Below are 16,832 nucleotides of genomic sequence, written 5' to 3'. Positions count from 1 at the left end.
TGGGACATACAAAGAGGGTTAAATAATGCAATTAAATTAACTCGAAAAATGAAAGCTCTTTTGTTTTGTTAACATTATTCTTAACGTGATATCGTCTTGTAAACGATTGACGGCTATAAGAAAAGTGACGTCATGATCCGCTTGAACTGAGCGTGCGAGTGAGAGCACCTAACAAACGATAGAGATGTAAGAACCGGTTACACAGATAACTACTTTTTTTATTTGTCTCGAGCGCACATTTTGACACACAACTGTTATGCGATTGTCGATTGTTTCGCAGTTCATTCAACAGTTCAGTTGCACAACGAAAAATAGAATAGTATGCGCACCTTCATATAAGCTCATTGAAATCAACGTGCGATTTAACAGTTGTGCGGTAGTTTAGTCAAAGTGCGCGCACTTATGGGTACACTAAAATGCCTCCTTGACATATAGAGGGCGCTGTTTAACCCAAACTGATTGACAGTATACGTCCAAACTCGTACTACCCTTTAAATGTACCCCTTTATTATTATAATTTGAACAACTTCGTGTTTTACATTAGTGTGAAATTCGAGTCGACAAAACGTGTGAACTCAACAGAACGTGACATGGAAACAGTTGGATTATCAAAGATTTCAGAATAAGCGACACTTACACCACGAGTGGAGTTCGGGTTACTTGAGTTTAATTATTTATTTAAGTTTTAACATGGGTATTAAATTAGACTTAACATTATTATTAAATACAAATTGAATATGATTGTGGTATTATGACGTGTATGTACATGTATTTTTTTTATAACATAAGGTGGCAAACGAACAAGCGGCCACCTAAATCCGCCAAAATGGCGAAGCGACCACTGCCCATAGACATCCGCAATTGCAGATGCGTTGCCTACCCTTATCCGACGGAGGACGAGACGCACATAAGGAGGATATTTCCCCTTCCTATACATCTGCTCCCCGTCAAATCCACTTCTCGTTCCCATCCTCTCCTTGTAAGAAAAGGCTAGTAAAGAGAAAAGGACTTAAATTAGGTCTCCGCCACCATACTCATCAGACGAAACACGGAATTGCTTACATTTCACGCTTGTCTTCTGTGTGGTCGTGGTATTACACTGGGCTTGCCGGCCCTGCAGTGCTAATATGTTAAAGCGGGCACTACAACTGTATGTATGCTTCGGATAAAAAAAAATGTTTAAATTAAATAACCCCTATTTTTAATAAACGTGAATTCTTAAATTTTATACATAATTTTAGAGTAATCATATTTTAAACTAAATAAAAATAATTAAAAATTCTACTGCAAAACTTTTGTACTTGAAAAATCGCGAAGCATTCGTTATTATGAATTACAATTTCTTTTTTTATACAAATGAATTTAAAAAATATAACTTGTAAACCGTAAGCACCGGACAGGCGGTTCCCAGTGACCGCGCTAGTAATTAGAGCGAAGGCTAAATTAAATAAATTTACGCTGAAAAATCTGCCTGTAAAGTTGCACCTGCTTGCAATTATTACTGTAACACTAAAAGAAATAAGAAAATATACAAACTGCAAACAAATTTATTGAATATGTCAGTATATAGAGAAAATATACAACGTGCAAAATTTCTAACTTTACTAGTTTTCGCCCGCGACTCCGTCCACTTGGAATTAAAAAAAAATGGAACCCACCTGCAAGCATTAGCTTTCGTATAAGAAAATAATAATCAAAATCGGTCCACTAGCGGCGGAGTTATGCCGTAACACACATAAAAAACATATAGACGAATTGATTACCTCCTTCTTTTGGGAAGTCGGTCAAAAAACAAAAGTAACAACCTATGTATTCTTTCAGGCTATCCTCTACATGTATGACAAAGTTCATCGAGATTCGAGCTGTGTAGGCTACAAACTCTAACAAACATCCATATAAACATTCGCATTTATATTAGTAAGATAAATTTATCAACTCGTATCGTATCGAATTTTAACTCCAAATAATTTTACGACTGTTTATTTTGTTCGAATTTTAAAAAGGACTTTTATAAGAGTTACGCCTAAGGATTCCCATAAGTCCAGAAGTTTTGCACTTTGGTCGTTCCTGCAGAGGTTTGAAAGCATTTGACTTCAGAAGTATTCTCCGTAACCCATAGAGTAAGGAATAACTCTCTGCAGTTAAACATTATATTGAAATCTCTGGAGAAAAAAGGTTTAAAATTAATGGTTGTTATTTACAACAATTTTTGTTTAACTTAAAAACAGTTTCCTTGACAATAATGCCTGAAAATTCTCGATAAAGCCTCTTCCCTTAGTTAAATTTCTTAACGACATAAGTTTGGAGGGAAATCTTGATTCGCGCCGAAAAGATTTACCGAGTACTGTTTTGTATTTTTCTTTTAAATTAAAACATCATCGCCTCGCTTTTGTTTGTACTGTCCTCGATTTAGATTTCTTTTTTTTCTTGATTCATCCGAGATTCGAGATGGGAAAGATTAAGAACGAATTTCATTTGATTTCGTCAACTTTGCTTAACGTAGATTAATTTGAGATTTGCGATGATGGTACAATCAGCTTCATAAATGTGTATACTTTAACAAAGCCTTAAATATATGCTATCGGTTTCAAAAATGTGAATGTAAGAATACTTTCTGATTTCATGTGAGTTTATGATTTTGATGAAAAAAAACCGAAATCATAAACAAGTTTTAAAAGTTATGTATACATGTTTATGAAGATGACTGTACACGAATCAACATTTGGTTTGGCTGTGGTATCTTTTTTTAAAATGTTGTGTGATTTTAAAAACAGCAATTGTTATTAGAGGAGTATTTTCTTATTGGCATTACTTTTAAATTAATAAAATACAATACAAAATTCTCTCTCAAGTAAGCTTCATATTGTTAGCTTCGAAACGTCTGTTTTGTGACCAGAATAAATTTAATTTAAAGACTGCAGTAAATTTACGATGTTTTATTTCAAATATTCAGCGACGTTAACTAAATGCAATTAAATGAATTTAATTAGTTTTGGAGGGAAATAGTGGAGGTTGGTGTAGAAGAATTGAATGGATTCCGTGAAAGGTGATCAAGAAGAGAGTGACTTAGATGACAGGAATTCGAAAACATATGGTGATGATGATGATGAAATATTAATGCAAAAGGCTAGATTTGTTAGGGTTTGTAGCCTAAACTGCTGAACGGATCTCGATGACAGTGGTAGTGCCCGCTTTAACATCTTAGCACGAATGGGCCGGCACGCCCCCAGTAATACCACGACCACACAGAAGACAGGCGTGAAATGGAAACAATTCCGTGTTTCGTCTGATGAGTGTGGTGCCGGAGGCCTAATTTAAGTCCCTTTCTCTTTACCACCCTTTTCTTATAAAGAGAGGTTGGGAAGAGGAAGTGGATTTGACGGTGGAGGAGATGAATAGGTAGGGGAAATATCCTCTTTATGTGCGTCTCCTTCTCCGTCGGATAAGGGTAGGCAACGCATCTGCAATTGCGGATGTCTATGGGCAGCGGTCGCTTCGCCATTTTGGTGATTTCAGGTGGCCGCTTGCTCGTTTGCCACCTTATGTTATATAAAAAAAAGATGAAATCAGGTATAGATATAAAGGATAGTCTGGAAGAATACATAGGTTAATTACATTTGTTTTTTTATTCCACCCGGATGTAGTTGCGGTCGAAAACTAGTATACTAAATTAATGTACTCTCCTTAAGTATTGTCTATTGTTAATTTCTGTTTCATTAAACATTCCAATAGACCTGTAGCCTGTCCATTTATAGAGATCAATGTAAATATACTTTAACAGATCATAAAAGGGTGTTTTGTTTTGTAACACGTAAACAGAAAGTGTAGCTGAAAGATGAAAGTGCGACGTTTATGTCTTGACAAGTTAACACCTGTCTTTTGACTTGCGTTTTCGTGGAACTTTGTACGGGAATAAATTACGCGTCTTTGTTTATGTTGATTTACAAAGGCCTTTAATTAAAACTTCATACTTTAGAAACTGTATATTTTAACTATGGTTAATTTCAATATAATCTTTCACGTTGTTTATTTATATCGATACGTTTTTAAGACTCTAGTTTAACTTTTACTAAAACATATTTTCATACTTTTTAAAGCTTGAGAGTAGTCCCAGTGGAAGAGAAATAAAGCAGTAAAAGGTTGGCATGGTATGAGCATGTTATGAAGAAGGATGAACCAATCGCGTACACGGGTAGAGGTAGACGTAGGAGATGTATGGATTGCGTGAAAGGTGCCATGATTAAGAAGGGAGTGATCACTGAGATGACGGATAGAGTTATTTGGATGACAAAAACCCGGGGCACCGATACAACGGGAGTAAGATAAGGTCTGAGAGATGATGATATTTTCATTAGGATTATGCAGAAGGTATTGTGAAAGGCCTATGGTTATATAAGTGAGTATGTAACCTTCTCAAGGGCAACGCATCTATAGTTTCACTAGTATTGTGAACTAATATTCGCATAGAATCGTACAGAGTGCAGAAATACCCTTCAAGAGATGGTCAAGGAGAGTGGTCGCGACCTTCAGGAATGAAGAAACGATCCGGAGAGAGAAAGTATTGTGGATGTCCATAGGCGTTGATTGCCCATGTTGCTACTTATTTGCCTTATCTTATAAAAAAGTTATGAACATGTTTTGGACAGTGAGAGCTCATCTTTAGAATTAATCTTTTTATGGTAAAATGAAGCCATGAATAACATTGTAATCCTTATGATTATTTATTGCTTCCTGCTATTGTTTGTGTTGGATGTTTTAGGTTTAATGTCACATATATTGCGATGTGTATTTACATAACAATACATTGAAAGTTTTTACAGATATTTTAGTAATAATTTCTACCAGTTTATAATAGTTAGTCGGTGTCAGTCAATTTAGATTCATTACTTAAACGGTTCTATACTTTCAATTGACAATTGTTATGGTACAAATGTAGAAAGCCTTACGTATTACTGCATACTTCGGCTGACACCGACATCAAAGTAAAAGTAATTGTACAATACAGACATAACAGCTATAATAAGGGAGGTTTACAATTTTCAAAGAATTATTTCGTTACTTTTTAGTGGACTGTTTTTTGAGTATATTTTGTTTTTAGTGTATTTTTTTAACTAAAGTAACATAGATAAATTTCAACCAAGGTTGTCTCGTCTGATTTTTTAACTCTCTGGGGAAGAATTCGAAACAAACGACAAACACTTTAGCCGATTCAATTTTCGATTGTTCGATTTCAATTCGATTGTTTATGTTAGTGATAAACAAACAAGTGAACATGTTGGAATCCCGCGATCATTAACCTATGCAAAATTACAAATCTTACTAGTATAATAATTGTTAAAATAATTTTGATTTTATTCTATACTATGATTCTATTTTTTTAATTCCAAGTATAATAAACTTCAAGTATTGTATTGACTTAGTATTTAAATACTTTTGTAAATTATAAATGCGATTAACACTGGCTTATAATCTTAATTTGCAGACGGAGTTGCTAGTAATAGCTAGTCGTAATAATATTATAACCGTGAAAGTTTAGATGGATGGATGTTTGTTAAAATTTGTATCCTAAACGGCTGAACAGGTTTCTAATTAAATTTGGTACAGATGTAGATGATAGGAAGAACACAGAGGCTACTATTTTTTGTGTTTTTTTTTAATTCACCGCGGATGGAGTCGCGGGTGAAAGCCAGTGTTATATAAATCGAGGTAGACATGTGTAACTGACATAACTTTTGTTGTTGCAACAAAAAACAAAAGCAATAACGCAAACAACGTCAATTAACAAAAGAACATCAAATACGTTCCCAAAAACTTTGTTGCAATTGTTCCTGTAAAGGTGCCTTTGTTGTTATGGAATAGGTTCACCATCGTTATAAAAGTAAAGTACGGAATTTTACAAGATTTAAATAAAGAATTGAGAATTTAAGAAAACTGCAATTTTAATTCTCTTAACAAGGAATATCTTCTATTTATATGTCTAATTTGAATAAGATTTTATTTTATTTTATTTAAAATATTACATAAAAAAAATGGCCCCGCAAAAACCATATAATTGGTTTGTCCGCGGGTTTATTAAAATCATTTATTACAGAGTGATCGTTTTTATAGTTACAAAAAAATGTTTGCACTATACATAAAGACAATCTTACTAATATTATAAATACGATGGTTTAAATGGATGGATGTAGAGTTTGCCGATTCCACGACTGAACGGATCTCGATAAAATTTAACATAGATGTAGAGCATAGTGTAGATTCTAGACTCTAGAATAATACATAGGCTACTAATTATTTTTAAATTCCGCGCGGTGGCGTCGCGGGCGAAAGCTAGTCTTAATATACTGTATAATTAAATGCTCATATTCCGGGGATTATTAATTGCAACGTTTGCAAAATCCTGCATAGTCCTTAAATTTGAGGTCACTACGCGGTACCAGGAGATCAGAATGACGGTGGAGCGTGCCGCGAGAACACGCGCCGGCCGTCGCGCGACTGCGACCGGTCGAGCGATCGATCCTGTGATAAATCCGACGTTTACTGGATTTATCGCACGACTGCGTTGAAACGATTTGTGGTTGCGGTGAAAGTGTGGAGTAGGATTTTTATTGTTTCGAAGTAAGTTGATTTTTGTTTATTTATTTTTGGAAATCTTAAAAAAACAGTTAATTGCGACTAATAATTTTGAAATATCTTAATGCGAAGCTTTTTTGTGAAGGTTTAAAGTTTCTTTTTTAAAAATTAAATATTAAAAATACAGAACACGATGAATTAATTAAAATAAATTTACATATTTGACAAAAATCTTCCATAGTTATTAACAAATAAAACGACAAATGGCTAAATAGAAAATGGGGGTAAGAATAAATTATTAGAGTTTGAATTGGTCTCACAGGAGTAGAATTTATTTTTCTATAAGTGGAACTAGATTTAACGTAGTCTAGATGTCTGTCATTTCTTAGATTATTTGTTAAATATGGATATACTAGCTGTTGCCCGCGACTTCGTCCGCGTGGTATTAGAAAACATACGAACTATATGAATGTCAAAAAGCTACGTATCCCTCGGGAACCGGACATTTCTCGGGGATGGCGTTTATCCCATTTGTACTCCAGACTTTGTTTTATATCTGTGCCAAATTTCAATGAGATGTGTTGAACCGATACAGAATTAGAGTAAACATTTAAAAATAAAATTTATGACTCCAACGTGAAGCGTGACTATTTCCGGGATAAAAAGTAGCCTAAGTGTTCTTCCAGAGTACGCTGTATATCTGTGCCCAATTTCATGGAGATCTGTAGAGCCGTTTAGGCTTTAAACTTCAACAAATATCCATCCATCCATCTAAACTTTTGCGTTTATAATATTAGTAAGATTATATTATTAGGTAACTGGTTCTTGTTACTCGTATTACTGTAGTTTTGTTTACTTAAACAGTAAGTAATGCTTTTAAAGTATACTAACAACTACTTCCTTACAATACAGAGTGTGGTTTTTGAATGACTAACTACAGATTTGAGAGAAATTTTACTAGGTCAAGTATCTCATTAGTAGATTAATGATTATATCGCACCAGACTCTTGAATAATACAAGATGTAGTCGAACTTCAAAGGCATTAGAAGTTATTTATGTTGGTGGTTGAGGGTGTTCAAGGAGTTTTTACACGTTACTAGAGACAAGCCATTAGAAAAGAAGAAGAAATTAAATAATTCAAAATTAGAACACATCGTTGACGTCATCACTTTTTTCTAGTCTGTTTCTGTACATATTGTGTCATTACATAATGTCTCCGTTAAAATAGTTTTATTTCTAAATCTTTTACGATATACATTTTGTATGTCGAAGGAGTTTCTATATGTAGTTTTAGGTTGAATGCCATTTGCTAAAAAGAAAAAATCAAATTTTAAAGTAAGAAATGTAAAACATTTTTCATTTGTCTTTTCCTGTAAATGTTACACAATACATGTTTCTTTGCTCGATTTAAAGTGATTTTTTATTTAAAACCTAAACAGAGGGAGATTGGAAACATTTTTAAAAACATTCACAAAGTACAAGTAACTTGTTGATTTATTTACTTACAACGCAAATAAAACACAAACGTACATAAAACTGCAATAATACTGGACAGGGAATTAAAAAAAAATTAAAACGTGAAAATTAGGTCGTTTTGTATTTTATGGATATTCTAAAAGTAAAAAGGAATTATTAAATAAATCAATTTAATAAGAACGTAGCGGATAGGTATAGTTAAGAAGGTACGAGTGAGTGAATGAACGAGTAATAGAGTGAGTGAACGGGTGAATGAGTGAGTGATTAATTTACAGTCTCTACCGCTGTTGCAATTACAATAAATCACTGACAATGTACCGCCAATGCGACTTGTTAATTTTGTTGTTCAATAAGGTGTCCTTATTGTTCAAGGAAACAATATGGGACAATTTAATTGTTGCTTTATTAATTGAATAAAAAATGTATTTCGATACGTTTATATTTTTTTCTTACAATTTTATGTAAAAATTATTATGTTAAGATTTTTATATCATAAGATAGCAAACGAGCAAGTGCCCACCTGTATTCGCCGCTGCCTATAGACATACGAAATTGCAGATGCGTTGCCTACACTTAATCCACGGAGGAGGAGACGCACATAAAGATGATATTTCCTTCTTCTACGCGTCTCTTACACTGTCAAATTTACTTCCCTTCCCATCCTTAAAGTGTGTAAATTTGATATACCTTTGTCTTGTTGCTTTATCTCAATAAGTATAAAAGTAAAAAAATTCCTTATAAGATAAGGGTGGAAAGGAAAATTAACTAAAATTAGGCGTCCGACACACAATTTTATATTGGTTTGTTTCCTGTTATATATTTTCACTTCTTCAGGTTTTACTTCTGAAACAAATCTTTTTATTTCTAGCGTAATATAAATTTCACTTAAGATGTTTCATAACTATCTTATAGCCCAAGTTCTACATGCATTAGCATTCTCGTAACTAAGTTAACTGGTAAAGAAGATTAAATACACTCCAAGTTAAAGTCAATGGTGCAAGTGAGACTATTAAGTTGTTCAAGCTAAGCTCAACTTCCATACTTAGCTTGTTAATTGGCCATGAAAAGTGCAGTTCCAGCGATGCCTCTTGTGTTCCTAGGAAGCACTATTGTTGAATGTAAACCATTATTTATGTTTCTTTAAAACTGTCTTAATGGAACTATTTAAACTTTATCTTATAAGAATATTAAGATAGTGTATTAAAAGTTTATTATTTCTAAGATAAAAAACAAATAAATCACGCATAGAATTATGATAAACAAACCCATGCTAAGGTTACCTGTTTTAACCATAATTATTAGACAATGGGTTCGATATACGAAACTTTAATTTTCGACTATTCAAGCAAAGTTGGGGCGGTTTGCTAGTGAAAAATGTTAACTCATTTTGTATGAAAATACAGCATTAAAGGGAACGAACTACAAACTACATTAAAAAGTTAAAATCTGAGCTTTCAGAAAGCAGGGTTAACGGGAATGCTAAAACGAGTTCTGCTTAAGCTTTTAAGCCAAATCCCGAAACTGCTGACATCGAGTGCCATCAATATTTCACTATTCCTTTTAATGAAAAGAAAAAATAAATGTGTCAAGTAACAGCAGAATCCGATAATCGACCTAGATCTAGATTATCTAGATTTTTTGCTTATCCAAGGTAACACTTTTCATCCATTTGTTTTTTATTTAATGCATCCAAATATGCAAGTTCATACATTTTGTAGAGCGTCGGTGGTTTTTATGTGTGTTACGTCATAACTCCGTAGCTAGTGGACCTTACTACCTTGCAGGTAGGTCCCATTTTTTTGTTTGATTTTTGGAGTCAAAGACTACGGCTTAGTTAAATAGTTTAGCTCAAAATGGCGTGACGAAATTTGGAGTATTTTTTTCTTTTTTTGCCTACGTAGCCTAAACTATAATTCATTAAATGGTGGTTCCGACAATATTAATTTAAACAAATCTTGAATCATGAGAACATCTTTAATCTCAACCTTCAGAAAAAATTGACACCAATAAAAAAACAATTCCCGTAATATTTTCATAGAAACCTCTATAAGCTTGGAGACGAAATATTACAAACTATCTGGCTGTCGTTTATAATTCCCGGAATGGCCGGCCGTAAGCCCCGGGCTAGGCGACTCGCCCACGCCGGCCACTGGACGAAGATAAATCTACAGACACTCCTAACCGCTTGCTTTGTGCTTTGGGAATTGTATTGTATCCTACTTCGTGAAAGTTTGAAGATATCTTGGAATTCATAAATATAATAACAATGTTTATTTGAATGACTAGATTCTATCTTACTAATATAAATGCAAAAGTTAAGATGGATGTTTGTTTTTTTTTTTAATTTTTTTATTTCCTACTGCTATGTTTTTTGCAGCAACCTTGTTATCTTTGTAGTTTTTGTTTCTAGTTTTTACCTTATGTTTTTTTTTATTATTTTTTGTTTTTTTATCTAATTTTTTTGATTAAAAAAAAACAAAAAATAATAAAAGGATGTTTGTTTAAATTTTCCAACTAAACGTCTGAACGGATCTCGATGAAATTAGGCACAGATGTAGATCATACTTTGGAAGAACGCATAGGTCTATTACTTTAGCTTTTAGTCCTCTGCAGACGGAGTCACGGGCGAAAGCTAGTTTGTAAGTTCATCCTTATTGACAATGACCTGTAGGTTCGTTTCCATTTCTTAATACTAAAATCAAATCCTGCAGTATGATCCAATTCAGTACCTATTGAGATTTCTTTATTATTCGCATTTAAATTAATTATTTACCAGTACTGGATTCATTCATGTTTGAGGATAATTTAAAGCCATTTATGTCGCATATTGTGTGAGAACGTCTGTTGTCCCTGTCATGTCATAAACCAGTGCTGCATGACCTTTACGATGCATTATGCGACTACCACAATAGAGTTATTAAATTATGGATCTGCATTTGTCAACGTACATCATGCTTATTGGAATCAACAGCAAACGTTAATGGTTAAATAGCTTCAATAACATTTTAATATTATTATATCCGTTCAATATTTTTTCAAGAATATTTTAATTATTTACTGCTTTGACAATAATTTAGTTTGTAGTCTTAACTACCGTTTACCGCATTCCATTATAGCTTTCAATACTGTGTTTAAAAGGATTTAGATTTTATTAAGTATATTAAGAACTGCTCTCTTGGATCATTCAATTTTTCTTTGCTAATCTTACTAATTCTTACTAATATTATAAATGCGAAAGTTTAGATGGATGGATGGATGGATGGATGTTTGTTAGCGTTTGTAGCCTAAACGGCTGAACGGCTCTCTATGAAATTTGGTACAGGTTTAGAGCATAGTGTGGAAGAACACATAGGCTACTTTTTATCCCGGGAATAGTTACGGTTCCCGTGGGATTCATTAATTTAGTTTTTTAATGTTTACTCGATCATTCTGCAACGGTTCAACATATCTTATTGAAATTTGGCACAGATATAAAACAAAGTCTGGAGTACACATGGGATAAGCTTCATCCCCGAGAAATGTCCGGTTCCCGAGGGATACGTAACTTTTTGTAATTTATATAGTTTGTATGTTTTCTAATACCACGCGGACGAAGTCGCGGGCAACAGCTCGTATTATATAAAAATGAAAACTTTATTTTATTTATGTTATTTATTTATTTACATTTAACTACATACGTTTATGTTTGTTTGATTGTAATGAATAGGCTCAAAAACTACTTGGCCAATTTTAAAAATTCTATCACCGTTATAAAGGTAATTTATCTGTGAGGAACATAGGCTACATTTTTTCATTTCTTTATTATTATTTCCAATTTCACGCGCGTGGAGTCGCAGGCAAAAGTTAGTATTTAAATAAATAGGTCCATATAACTTTGGTAACAAAAGTAGCATTTGAACTAATATCATTATTATCGAAATATCAAACAACGTATTCAAGATAATGTATAGGGACTCTTCGAATATTTTACTTTGTTAGATAGTCTAGGAGCCAGATGTCCCCTTAATGTTAATGACCGAAATATAGGCCAAGAGTCTTTACGATGTTGACAACCTCGTTTGCAGAAGTGAAATTTTGCTCCGATAAAATATCCCACAATCTATAAAAGTAATTCAGCAGTAAAGTATTTTTTGTGAAAGAATCCATTATTTTAGATTTGTTTTGCTAAGGTTTTTGAGTGATTGCTGTGTGACTGGCCAGATCGTTGATAATTTTTCGATGGTTAAACTATGTGCAAATACAACTTTTTTCTGCTTCTTCTGCTGAACTTTTTTTTCAATGGAAGATATGACTAGAAGATAACTTATTGCCAAGTTATGAGTACTTCAACAGTATTTTTATGTGTATTTTCTTTTGTTTTAGGTAAATGATATCGATGCCGATATGAAATGAAAATTCAAGAAGATATCAGACCTTTTTGGTTGATCATATTCTTTCTAAATCAGTCAGAATGTGATTGGCTTAATTGTGGTAATATTGAAAAATGTCACTGCAAATGGTCATCGGGGAAGAAGACCGCCGTCTGCTCTTCAGCAAAACTAACAAGTATACCACGACTGTCTGCAGATATACAAGTTTTGGACTTACACGAGAATATTTTACAAGAAATAAATAGAGACACATTTACTGATATAGACTTGTTAAATCTACAAAGATTGAATTTAAGTGATACCAAATTAAAAAGAATCCACAACAACGCATTTAGAGAATTAAGAATTTTAATAGAGTTGGATCTCTCTCATAATCGACTTCATCATTTGTCACTTGAAGTATTCGATGGAATTGATCGCTTAAGACATTTAATACTAAACGATAATCCACTTAAAGAATTCCATGCTGAACAATTCCCTATACTACGTCATCTGAAGAAACTAGAAATATCAAAATGTCAACTTCAGAAAATTCACCCCCTAGCATTTTCAAATCTGAGAGTACTAGAAACAATTCATGTACATCAGAATTTACTATCATCCATTCATCCGAACACCTTCAACTTGCCATTTTTGAAAACTTTAACATTGTCTGATAATCCTTGGTATTGTGATTGTAAATTACGGGATTTCCATGAATGGTTTCTTAACGCAAATTTAGGGAATGAAGAAGTATTATGCACTGGACCGAAGAATTTCGCTAACACATCATGGCAATATTTAAAACAAAACGAATTCGTTTGCCCGCCATTTGCTATTACTAGTCCCACTGTTTTGAGAGCAGAAGTGGGCGCTGAGATTGCTTTCGGATGCTTCGTTACTGGAGATCCAATGCCGAATGTTTCTTGGTATTTAGGTAACAAAGAAATACAAGATTTGATGACAGAAGAACTCAGAATTAAAGTCATCAAACATGACGTAGAGAATGAATATTCTGATATGATAAATAAAAGTGCCCAATGGGTCAATATAAGTATTTCAAATATAACGGATGAATTCTCAGGAGAATGGACATGTCATGCCAATAGTTTTGTTGGCGAAGCAAGTGCTAGTTTATCTTTATTTTTATCAACACCACGTACAGCAACCGCACGTTCTGCTCCAGAATTTCCTAAATTCATATTAGTAATTATTTCCATATTAAGTCTGACTTTAATCGGATTTATAGCTACTTGTATTTGTTGGAAAACTAAACGCCGTAGTTTAACTCCGAGTAAAAGTTTCATAGATCAGGAAAAGAAATTACTCGATTCTTCTTTAGCCAGTTGTGGTCGACAGAGTGTTGATTTAAGTTCATCGTATGGCTTTGAAATGTTAGACAGGTCAGCGTCTATCGACAGTACGGACACTCAACGTTGTTTGGATACTGTTCAAATTACTTTAGAAACTTCTGGGCAATTTCCTTCACCGCCGATAGAGTTTACTTTACCGAGTTCTTTCGCTAATATATTTATATCGGTGCAGTTAACCGACAAAGGTGATGGTAACTCTGATTTTTTGGGGAATGATAGAAACGTGTCTCATTGTAGACCATGTTTTTTGGAATCATCAAATGAAAATACCTGTACTAAATTTAGAACACCCAGTTGTTCAACTTGGTCTTTTTCAGAAAACAATGCAACTAGTCGTACAATGGAAAGGAATTTAAAAACTTCTTTGTCGTCCTTTTCAAATGAATTCACAGCACTTTGAAGTAGTCGTGGAAAATATTATATTGTACTTCGGATTGTCATATTTCATTTCACAATATGAAAATTTATATTGTACTCTATATCGTGTTAATTAGCTTTATTCGTTTTGAGTTGAATTTATTACTTAGGTTTATTTACGTGAATTAAATAATAAAACAATTGACAGTAGCTTTTATGAATAGCTGATATGAATGATGACATTAACTAAAACTGAATTTGATAAAGTAATAGAAAGTTCAATTTATGTCAGTAATAGTTTTTAACTTCACGCACTTTTTAAACTCTATTTTAGGTCTAGTATTACTTAGTATCTCATATCATTCTAGAAATTTTCTATATCTCTGATTATGTTTCGGAAATCATTGAAATCTGTATTTCTTCACAATAATGTTTTCTCGTCAAATGTTAATTGTTTTAGTGACATTTTACTTTTAAATAGGTGCAAAATTTTTATAAGAAACTAAGATGGATAGTTCTAGAAATTATTGAAGAAGCGTAGTCATTTGTTTAAATACTTTCAACCGATATTTATGGCGCTAACTAGTATTTAATTAGTAACGTAATTTTGTATGTAATTTAAAGATTTTTTTTTCATAACGATTTCACGGGAATGTTTGTTAGTTTTTTAATTAAGTTTTAAAACAATCCAAAGATTAATTGATTTCTACATACGAATAAACAGATTATTAATAAAATGACTTTTATTATAATTAAGTAGTAGTAAATAAATAATGTACCGACGACTTCCCTTTTTGACCATCTTTTATAGGGCGTTTCCCCACTCTTAACGATTCCTGGCCATGTATGCGATGTAAACTGACATCATCACCAGCTCATTATGCGCCACATTAAGGGGCTCAGATCCCGCCCTAAGTTAGGGATGCGGCCGTAGTCAACTACGCTGTGCCACTGCGGATTGATTCTACACATATATTTGAATTTCTTCATCGATATGTGCAGGCATCACGATGTTTTCCTTAACAGTTAGAACGTCGGTCAAGTGCTTGAACCTCTGAGCCACCGACGCTCTTTAGCTGACCGAATTAGAGACCTCTAATTAGAGGGGTATTGCAGAATATAGTTCGTCCTAGAAACTGTAACATCTACTTCATCATCAATTTGCCCTTATCCCTTATGGAGGGTCGGCACAGTATGTGCTCCATACATCCCTATCAACCGTCATATCTGAATCCACTCCTTTCTTAAGCATATCCTCTATCACTCAATCTTCATCCTTCCTTACTTTCTTCGGTCTTCCTCTTCCTTAGTAGCCATCCACATTCATTCTTCACACTTTTTGGTTTATGTCCCCATCGTCTCGTCGCATAACATGTTCATACCACGCTAACCTTTTGCTTCTCATAACATCTACTTATTTACGGTAATGCAATTTAAAATGACTCGCTGTATGAATACTCAAACTTAAATGGCAGCTAAAATTCCAGTAATATCCTAGATAGTGTCTACTTCAAACGTTTTCAGTCGCGAGCTTACCGGATACATGCACATGTGCTTTTATGTTTCATTTTTACGTACAAAACTGTCGGGATAACTTCACAAAGTTAGAAGAAATGATAGCATTAAAATTACCTCTTTGGTAAAAGATTCAGTTTAAAGTTCTTTTTGCTTTTAGTTTTGTTTTATAAGTGGAAAAGGACAAACGGAAATATAAAGATTCTCACACGCAAATTGACATCTGCACACCAAAAGAACTACAGATACATTGTCAGCCTTTCAGAAAGAAATAGGCTCGATATGAAGGACTGTTAGTAGTACTGGTTTGAAAATATCCTTAGGAGAAACCGTTCCACGACCAAGATGTGTGGGACAGGAAATTCCATGAAAATCATATCGTTGAAGAATGCTTTCATACTTTAATAAAGACATGTTCTCAAAGAACATTAACGTTTTTGCAACTACAAATACTTGTTTTTTTCCTCTTCTTGCCTTTATCGCATTATTGATATTTGTGCACAAGATTTTATGCAGCTACTTTAATGTTTTCGTTTAATTTTTATACCTATGCGTGACCATAATTTGGGTCTACGTTAACCGTAGAAAAAGAGTGGTATTTTCTTTCAAAGAAATCAACATCTGACAATCAAACTTATAATTGCGTTTAAAAAATAAACAACTGTTCCTTCCGTATTCTTAGAATTAATTTATTTAGGACTGATCCCGGAAAAGTTTTAGGGTAACACGTGACATAACGAGGGGATAGCCGAATCGGGCGCGTGACATTTCAATTTGTACAACATAATGGGGGCCATTGTGAGGCAGCCGACGTCCGGACAGTACCAGGCGTGCATACAAAGCATGGGTAACTGAATTTGCCTATCGAATAGTCGGGTTTGCGTGCAATAAATATACTCATGTTTATACTTGAGATGTTAATATTCCAGTGTCTTTGAATTTCATATATTTCCTTGCGTAAAACGAATATTTATTTTCTTTATAAATGAAAAAATATCTGCATCCCTTGATCATGCTATCACGAGTGTACGGTTCATACCGTACCTACTATTTCGCTATTTAACTTCCATTGTTTTTTTTTATTTTTATAAGGTCATGAAGAAATTAAATATTAGAAAATTATCTCAATTCAATTTCATATACTTTTAGAACGTAATCTTATACTTAATTCAGTTTTTTTTTCGGCGCGGA

At 33.5% G+C, this 16,832-nt stretch overlaps 1 protein-coding gene across 1 annotated transcript; it reads left to right on the top strand.

The window, feature by feature from the left end:
- The first annotated feature begins 6,465 nt into the window (after positions 1 to 6,465).
- On the top strand, positions 6,466 to 14,742 carry LOC106111210 (leucine-rich repeat-containing protein 24-like). Its single transcript, XM_013293229.1, has 2 exons — positions 6,466 to 6,615; positions 12,410 to 14,742. Exon 2 carries the CDS (start codon positions 12,436 to 12,438, stop codon positions 14,167 to 14,169), a length of 1,734 nt encoding a protein of 577 aa, XP_013148683.1. The 5' UTR covers positions 6,466 to 6,615; positions 12,410 to 12,435; the 3' UTR covers positions 14,170 to 14,742.
- Positions 14,743 to 16,832: the final 2,090 nt, after the last annotated feature.

Source organism: Papilio polytes, unplaced genomic scaffold (genome assembly GCF_000836215.1).
Source record: "Papilio polytes unplaced genomic scaffold, Ppol_1.0 DF824382.1, whole genome shotgun sequence".
Taxonomy (NCBI): Eukaryota; Metazoa; Arthropoda; class Insecta; order Lepidoptera; family Papilionidae; genus Papilio; species Papilio polytes.
Note: the sequence above shows the minus strand (reverse complement) of the source record. Positions and strands in the feature narration are given on the sequence as shown.